General features: G+C 41.2%; 2 protein-coding genes across 2 annotated transcripts; one reads left to right on the top strand and one right to left on the bottom strand.

Annotated features, from left to right (window-relative positions):
• Nucleotides 1-1,773: 1,773 nt before the first annotated feature.
• LOC111188177 (uncharacterized) lies at nucleotides 1,774-4,128 on the top strand. Its single transcript, XM_049483653.1, has 2 exons — nucleotides 1,774-2,093; nucleotides 2,709-4,128. The coding sequence occupies exons 1-2, from the start codon at nucleotides 1,853-1,855 to the stop codon at nucleotides 4,040-4,042; spliced, it is 1,575 nt and encodes a 524-aa protein (XP_049339610.1). The 5' UTR covers nucleotides 1,774-1,852; the 3' UTR covers nucleotides 4,043-4,128.
• On the bottom strand, nucleotides 4,125-7,196 carry LOC125804596 (uncharacterized). The gene is made up of 2 exons (XM_049483652.1): nucleotides 6,804-7,196; nucleotides 4,125-6,303 (listed from the first exon to the last, which is right to left on the bottom strand). Exons 1-2 carry the CDS (start codon nucleotides 7,125-7,127, stop codon nucleotides 4,765-4,767), a joined length of 1,863 nt encoding a protein of 620 aa, XP_049339609.1. The 5' UTR covers nucleotides 7,128-7,196; the 3' UTR covers nucleotides 4,125-4,764.
• Nucleotides 7,197-8,810: the final 1,614 nt, after the last annotated feature.

The raw sequence follows: 8,810 nt of genomic DNA on the forward strand, positions 1-8,810 counted from the left end.
ATCAGAGAAACTGAAGTGGTCTCTTTTTTCCAGAGCTGTATGAGGGCCACCCTCTTTGTATTCCAGAGTGAAAATAAAGGTTGATTGCCTGATGCCAGGTGTAGTCCCTCAGTATTGAGCTGTGGAGCAGTGGAACTGTGTTCTCTGAAATGGTGTTGCTCCATCCAATAGTTTTGGGATAAGGTGGTGTGAGACCTCACTGATGCTTGCCACTAGATGCAATCAAATCCTTACAGTAGTTCTCCAAAAATCCAGTAAAACGCATTTCCTGGACAGTATAAACAGTTATTTGAAATAGCAAAGGTAGCTTTTCATTTTTTTTTACATCATGTATTACAGTGGAAACAACAAAAGAGCATCCGACCTATAACTTTTGGCCTGTTCTGAAAAATTGACCTCGCTATAATTTTGACGCAGGTTTCAGATCTAAGACTTGCTTAATGCTTTGTTGTTCTCTAAGGTGTTCTCTATCTGTTAATCGATACTGAGATTGCAGCAGGGAAATGCATGGATGATGCTGGACGCGTGACAAGAAAAACAGCTGGAGGTAAAAAAAAAAAAAAGAATTCACCTTAAAATGAAAGTTAAACTGATAGTGGACTTTGAGCCATAGGGCTGCAAGCACGAGTGTATGCTTGCAGCTGATGGCTGCCATCAACAGTGTCGAGTATCCAGTGTGGAAAAACACTGTTTTAGGCAAGTTCGGGCCTTCGGCCATGCCACACGGTTGAGAAACAAGCAAAAACATGTCTCTATCTGGCTTCTACAGTACTGCACAAACACACCCGCTTACACACACACACACACACACACACACACATACATCCTTGAGGACGTGAGGAGACAGGAGGATATCCACCAGGATGCTCCTCTAATTGAGTAGTAAACACATGGGAAGCAGCAGGGTTCACTTCAGCCTCATTGCTCCGTCCTTATCTGCGCTGTGTGGGAGATCCACGCGCCTCATTTAATTAAACCTCATCTCCAGCCATTTAACTCCAGCAGCAATGAATAGTCTGTCTAGGCCTGAGATGTCGAGGCCGATATGTGTGGAGATATTTGCAGATGGGTTTTATTGTTTATTGTTCAGAGAAATTTTTGTGTTAGTGGAGCTGGATGAGCGCAGCTTCACCGTAGGCACATCTTTCACACCACGTCACCATCAAACAAATGTGGGAACTGAAGCATCTGGTCTTGATATTCTGCCCAGTCAGTTAAACAGTCAAGGGCACCTTCGCTTCTTCTGCAATGTATTAATATACAGTGTACCACAAAAGTGAGTACACCCCTCACATTTCTGCAGATATTTAAGTCTATCTCTTCATAGGACAGCACTGAAATGGCGTTCTTGCACCATTTTAAAAGTCAAATGTAATGCTTTTTAAGACTTTTTGAAGACCTCAATAAATATAATTTAAGACCCAAAATTGCAGTAAGAATTATTTTAGTTCTCTCCCCGGTAACGTTATAGCTAACTTTCCGCTAATGTAAGTATGTTAGCTAGCTTGCTGCTAACATTAATATGTTACACAGTAAAATTAGCAGTGCTGGAGCAACACCTAAAGAGTTAACTTTAACACTCCTTCGGAGCATATATGGTTCCACTCTACAGAGAGTAAAAATGACACTGATAGCAGTGTTAAATGTTCAGTGTTAATATGACACTGTGCAGTGTTCATTAGTGTTATAGCACCTAAAGAGTTCATTTTTACACAGTTTGGTGTATAGAGAATGGGAACGTGACGTCAGCAGACATAAACAACACAGTGCATTGTGGGATTTTAGGACACGGAAGCTTCGGCAGAGACGGTTTGACGGGTGTTTGTTTGGCGGTTTTGTTTACTAAAGTGAAATGGTGAATGCTTGTTGCGTTATCAAGTGCCACAATCGCTCCCACGACCGGAGGGGGAAACGTATTTCAAATGGAGTGCGTTTTTTCAGCTTCCCAGCTTGGAAGCAACACGGAGGATCACAGCTCGCAGAGCTAACAAAGAGACGCCGCATAGCATGGGTGGCTGCTGTAAGACGCAAAAACATAACCTTCAGCAGTATTTCCCGACACATGTTTGTGTGCTCACGACATTTCCACACAGGTAAGGTTTAATCAAATCATATGTAACTTGCATGGTTTAGGACTGTTGGCTTGTTGCTGGCATTAATATCTAGCTAAACCCGAGTGAACAATCATAATCAATGTATGCATAGCTAGCGTGCTAACTTCACACGTCAAGCTGCACATCGCAGTGTGTATGTATGTATGTATGTGTGTGTGTGTATATGTGTGTATGTATGTATGTATGTATGTGTGTGTAGGTATGTGCATGTGTGATTGTGTGTGTATGGTGTGTGTGTGTGTGTGTATGTATGTGTGTGTAGGTGTGTATGGTGTGTATGTGTATGCATGTATGTATGTGCGTGTGTGTATGTATGTATGTGTGTGTAGGTATGTGCATATATGTATGTATGTATGTATGTATGTGTGTGTAGGTATGTGCATTTGTGTGTGTATGTATGTATGTATGTATGTATGTGCGTGTATGTATGTATGTATGTATGTATGTATGTATGTGTGTGTAGGTATGTGCATGTGTGTGTGTGTGTGATTGTGTGTGTGTATGGTGTGTGTATGTATGTATGTATGTATGTGTGTGTAGGTATGTGCATGTGTGTGTCAGTCAACCAACCAAGTAATTCTGTCTTTTTTTCAGGGAAGCCAGCCTATGAATATTTAGAGTGCCATCCTGACTGGGTACCTTCTTTACATCTTGGGCACACAGAAGTCAAAGCGACGCACACTGAACGATTTAGCCGTAGGACAAAGAGACAGCAAGCTGTCACAGGGGACAACACTGTACCTTCAGTCCCACCGGATCTAGTTGGTCTGACAAAGATGGATGAAACCCCAGGTGTAGATGCAAAGAGGCCAGAGGTGGATGAAGCTGCACCGGGGTCAGAGGTGGATGAAGCTGCACCGGGGTCAGAGGTGGATGAAGCTGCACCGGGGTCAGAGGTGGATGAAGTTGCCTCCAAGGATAATGCTGAAGGCCAGCTCGAATGTGGATTTTGCAGCCACAGAAATGACGAAATTAACCGCTTGCTGGAGGAGAATAGGAAACTGAAGGAAGAGCTGTCCCGAAAGAAAATGGATGAGCAATTCTTTCATGATGATGTGATGGTCAGGTATTATACTGGGCTTCCGTGTTTTGCTGTTTTGAAGGGTGTGCTGACTCAGCTTCTTCCCTGTCTCCCACAGACAGGCCGAAAACTTTCACAATTTCAGATGCTGATCCTTACTCTAATGCGCCTGAGGCTAAATCTGCCAATCCAACACATTGCACACCTCTTCTGCATTGACCGAAAGAAGGTCTCCACCACATTTAGAGATACCATAGGTGTAATGTTTACACACCTCAGCCCTTTGGTGCACTGGCCAGAGAGACACTGCTTGCAAGGCAGCATGCCACATCAGTTTGTGGAGGCTTTTGGCAATCGTATTGCAGTCATTGTGGATTGCTTTGAAATTAACATTGAGAGAGCATCAAATCTGAAAGCTAGAGCACAAACATTTTCCCATTACAAACACAAGCACACTCTAAAGTATCTCATTGGCATCACACCACAAGGAGCTGTCTCTTTCATTTCCAAAGGTTGGGGAGGTCGTGCGAGTGACAAGCATGTGACTGAAAACAGTGGCCTTCTTCAAAAACTACTGCCTGGAGACTTGGTTTTGGCTGATCGTGGATTTGACATCAGGGACATTGTTGGACTAATGTGTGCAGAAGTAAAAATCCCCACGTTCACAAGAGGTCGCTGCCAGCTGGACGCAAAAGATGTTGAGGAGACACGGAAGATAGCTCACCTTAGGGTCCATGTGGAGAGGGTGATTGGATGTGTACGTACAAAATACACCATACTAAGTGGGAACATACCACTGAGCATGGTGCTCCCTTGTGAAGGTGAGGACATGGTTTTACTGGACAAAGTTGTGTCTGTGTGCTGTGCTTTGACTAATATGTGCCCCAGTGTTGTTCTGAAACCATGAAAAACTTGTGAAATGAATATGCAATTTTTGCAACATAAAGGCATTATTCATGATGCACACTGTAAATAAATAACAAAACTACTTCAGTTTTAAGTCTCTTTATTTGTGTAACAATAATGAGTGCTATCATCATGTATGTAAACATTCAGAGGTGATGGTAAATGAACTGCAAATACAACAGGTTGATGTGACTTGGCAATGTAAACAAGTATACAACATTTGAAATATAAATACAATGCATTTTGAAAGAATCTTAATGGAAACCCATTGCACTCAAAATTTCATAGAACCAATGTAGAGGTAAGTAGTAGTGCAATCAACATACAAAACAGAAATAAACATGTAATACAAAAGGTATACAAATAAATGCATATTCAAGTAAACCATGTAGTGCAGACAAGTAAAGTGGCAGTGTAATTAACATACAAAATATAGTGCATATAACAGGTAAAGTAGCAGTGCAACCTTCAACAAAATTGATAAAGTAAACAATACAATGGTAAACAACTAAATGCATACATAAGTATGAACTCATTGAATCACAAAAATACAAACTGTTTTACCATATGACCTGAGTGTACCCAAAGCGGGGCACAAATTGTAAACACTTCTGAAGTCTGAATTATTATTCCTTTTTTTAGAACAAAGCATTTCAGAACAAACTCAAGGCATAAATTAAAGAGGCAAAAGAAGTGGAAGTGTAACCTTTAAGTACTTGCGTGTCACTGACATTTTTGCATCTTAGTGCATGTGGCACAGAACCATGGCTCACTTGCTGAAGGTGCCTGAGTGAGTCCTACACACCTGAAGTGGAACCACTGAATTGCACAGTTTTCATTGTCACAAGCCACCATGTCATCCTGCTCTTCGGGCCCTTTGCAAAGGCACCACATTTTGGTCATGTTCTTTCGTGTCTGTTTTCCTGGTCTTGTGCAAGATGGCTGTATTTCAGTTAAAGGCTTAGCATTGGGCGCTGTGGAAGCTGCTCGGGTGTAGTAACAAGCTACAAGCTCTGGTAAAGACACCTTGAAGAAAAAGTTCTGTGCCTTTGCCAGAAGTGTCGTCCAGAAGGCCATATTGGGTAAGATCCGAACTACAACACAGTCTTTCTGTGACCACACTACAAAGTCACAATACTTTGACCCAGTCACAAAGATCTGTGTTTGTACTTGGCTGTAGTACTTGTGTGTCTGCTTAAGGTTTAGTTCCCCATCAGTTAGCTGGAGACAAAAATTGCTGTCACCTGCACAGGCCTGCATGATGAAGTTGTTCTGGTACTTAAATGTGCATTTGATTTCCAGACACCCTTTCCCACAGCATGTGCAGTTGATGAAACCATCAGGAGAAGCCCCGACTTCTGGAAAGGATGGATTTATTATAAACCCACATTTCTCCACATTCAGGTTCTCATGTTGGGTTGCTGTCAGCTTGACATAGGCTTGCCTTGCTTCTTCCTCATGATCTATCCCCCATTTGATTGCAGCTGTGGTTGCTGTTTTTTTGGGGTAGCACACTTTTCTCACAATCGACATGGCTGGTGCAGTGACACTGGTGGACACAACAGCGTGGACATTGGAAGCTGTTATTCTTCCTGCTCTTGATGTGAACCAGACAGGGGATCGATGCTGCTGTCTTGTCTGAACTTCCACTGCTGCTGCCTGTGCCTCTGTTAGCGCCACCAGGTTTGTAAGGCTCTCACAGTGCTGCTGCAGAACAGACAGTTCACATCCATCCTTTCCTTTGTCACGAAGATGCAGTAATGACATTGGCACTACCACTGGCTTAACAGGGTCTGCATAATGATGGTAGTAGTCCTCCATTCCAGAAAGACAAACAGCCTTGCTATGAGTGTGCAAAATCTGAAGCAAGGGAGACAGGTTTGAAAGTGTGGGTTTATGCTCACACAGACTTCTGGAACCAACACGAGTACGTATACTTGGCATACTTCTCTCCCCTCTGATGCACTTGTCAAGGGCCTTCTTCTTAGCCGCACCAGTGGAGAAGTCAATCTTGTAACCTACCTCTGCTTGAACCTTGTCAACATTAGTGGGCATCATCCAATAAGCTGGAACATCAGTGACTGTTTTGGTCACGCGTATACGCACTGCAGCCTCAATTTTAAACAGGAGAGCCCCAATGTGTGTACAAGACTCTGCAATGCCAGCCATGCATGTGCAGTGCGCGCAGTCCACTTGGCCACTAGAACTGACAATCACCCAGGGTTGAAGCGGAGGTTCATTGAGGCGCTGAGAGTGCAAAACCTAAGACAAAAAAATTGTAAAATTAATACTATAATAATAATAATAATTAAGAAGGTCAGAATAGCCTTAATAGTTTACACTGATGACCAGAAACATGTCATAGTAGTGTTTTGTCTAGAGACCACACTAAGCAAAAGTAAACCACATTACCCAGTGTGGTCTAAGTGAAAGACAATAATAAAACACAAAACAATAGATTTCATGTTTTACACTGATCACCAGAAACATGTCATAGTAGTGTTTTGTCTAGAGACCACACTAAGCAAAAGTAAACCACATTACCCAGTGTGGTCTAAGTGAAAGACAATAATAAAACACAAAACAATAGATTTCATGTTTTACACTGATCACCAGAAACATGTCACAGTAGTGTTTGGCCTGCAAACTGCAATGACCAAATGTAATGCAGTCTATAGCCTTTAAAAGTTTGCTTGTTGAAAGACGTGTGTGTGTGTGTGTGTGTGTGTGTGTGTGTGTGTGTGTGTGTACTGTTCACCTACCTTTGTGAGAACGACGGTTTTTTGGTCATTGACTCTGAAAATCTGCAGGTCCTGCACCCATCCATTGGTAAACTGAAGATGAGCTTCGAGAGATTTATAATTCCTGAACTGCTCGAATGTGTAGGCGCTCACGCCACAAACAAGGTAGCTAAACACGTCAGGAATAGTAATTTGTGGTAGCTCGTTAAAATCACCTGTCCACTCATGATGTTCGTACGGATCAAGCCCATTAATTCCCTCAATTTTCTCAAGGTAGCGTTCCTTTGCTTCTTTGTTTAGCTTATCGCGGTAAGGTATCTTGCACTTGCTCTTCGCACGGTCCATTTATGTTTTGATAGAGTGTCCTAAAACATGGCGGCCGCTACCCAGCATGCAACGCGCCATGACGTAGTTGCCCACACTCTATATATGGTCCCACACTACAAAAAGTAAATATCACAGTATTAAAGTGTTAAACTTAGTATTAATGACATTTAATAGTGAAAATAAAATAAAATTAAATTAAATAAAAAGACAAAAACATATTGTTCGGGTTCTTGGTATTTTTATTAAAAATGCATCACATTTAAACACATTTATAAATATGAATCAAGTTGCAGTAGGGTATAACAGGAGAATTTCAAACGCAACGCAAAACTTACCTATTGCGTAGTTTAAGGTGGACCATATAAAAATCAACCTTAAATGGTAGCTACAGAAATTATCTAGCTAGCCTACAAGCTAGAACTTAAAATGCCAGGATTTAACAATCATGCCATTTAGCTAGATAGCTAGCGTTGGTTTCCTGAAAGAACTTTTCAATTTCGCCTCAGCTAATTTCGCCAAGCTATAGTTACTTTAGGTTATTTTTTTGCAATAAGTTGCCCATTTCACGTAAGCTAAGGCTAGCTAGGTTAGCTAACCTAGCGTTTTCTGGCAAGAGGTTCCCCATTTAACCCAAGTTAAAGCTAGACAACCAGCTAGGTTAGCTGTTTCTTTTAAGAAGTCCGTATTTTACATCAGCTGAACAAGTTTAGTAGTTTAAGAGAACGTAGGTTAATTCTTCTCCTCAGCTAGTTTGGCTAACCAGTTTATTGTGAGAAATTTCCCATTTTACCTCAGCTAGCTTTAGTTACGTTAGCTAGCTAGCTAACTAACTAATTAAAGGGCATTTTATGAGACTTTGTTTTACTACAAATGGCACCAAAATTAGTCTCTGTTGCAGGCTAGCTTGCTAGCAAAACCACATACTAGAGCTGTAAAATAAAATGGGTAGCCCAAAAAGGATTCCAGGATTAATGAAAAATCCATTTTGAATAAAAAAAGACACACCTGATGCTATCGCTGAATCACGAAGAAAATGGCATCGCTTGTGAGGCAGAGATTGTGAGACAGAATACACTGTTTGAAATTTGTTAACTCTGGCAAATAATTCCAAGTTTATGTGAATTGTAACACTAGATTCTAGAGTTGTGAGGATAACACCCAGGGAGTCAAAAAATGTTTTTATCACTAAAAACAAAATTGATTTTAACTGTGTAGCTAACTCGCTGCTAAAGTTAGCTAGTGGTCCACTTACCTTAGCTGGTTTTAGCTAGCTAAAGTTAGTGTGTTAGTTAGCTAGCTAACTTGCCGCAAATGTTAGCTAGCCCTCCGTTAATCTTAGCTGTCTCCCCGGATTAGATGTTTACGTTAGGCTGCTTGTTTTCCCACCTGCATTAAATGCACCATCTGAAAATGTAATACCTACAGCAAATTTACAACAAATTTAAGACAATTTTAGACTTAAGGACCTGCAGGAACCATGTGAAAAAACAACACTTTTACACAATGAAAAGTAGTCTGTGTGCAGCTTATATAACACTGTAAATTTATTCTTCCATTAAAATAACTCAATATACAGTCATTAATGTTCGAAACCACTGGCAACAAAAGTGAGTACACCCCTTAGTGAAAGTTCCTAAAGTGTGGCCACCATTATTTTCTAGAACTATTTTCTAGAGCTTCATAGGCTGCCACTGGAATGCT

This window comes from Astyanax mexicanus, chromosome 1 (genome assembly GCF_023375975.1).
Source record: "Astyanax mexicanus isolate ESR-SI-001 chromosome 1, AstMex3_surface, whole genome shotgun sequence".
Lineage (NCBI taxonomy): Eukaryota > Metazoa > Chordata > Actinopteri > Characiformes > Acestrorhamphidae > Astyanax > Astyanax mexicanus.

What these genes read in the sequence shown, in the direction of transcription:
- LOC125804596 (XM_049483652.1), bottom strand. Translation starts at nt 7,127, where the DNA reads ATGGACCGTGCGAAGAGCAAGTGCAAGATACCTTACCGCGATAAGCTA. An exon ending in AAACCGTCGTTCTCACAAAG is followed by an intron (nt 6,304 to 6,803) that starts GTAGGTGAACAG and finishes TTTTTGTCTTAG; the next exon opens with GTTTTGCACTCTCAGCGCCT.
- LOC111188177 (XM_049483653.1), top strand. Translation starts at nt 1,853, where the DNA reads ATGGTGAATGCTTGTTGCGTTATCAAGTGCCACAATCGCTCCCACGAC. An exon ending in CTCACGACATTTCCACACAG is followed by an intron (nt 2,094 to 2,708) that starts GTAAGGTTTAAT and finishes TCTTTTTTTCAG; the next exon opens with GGAAGCCAGCCTATGAATAT.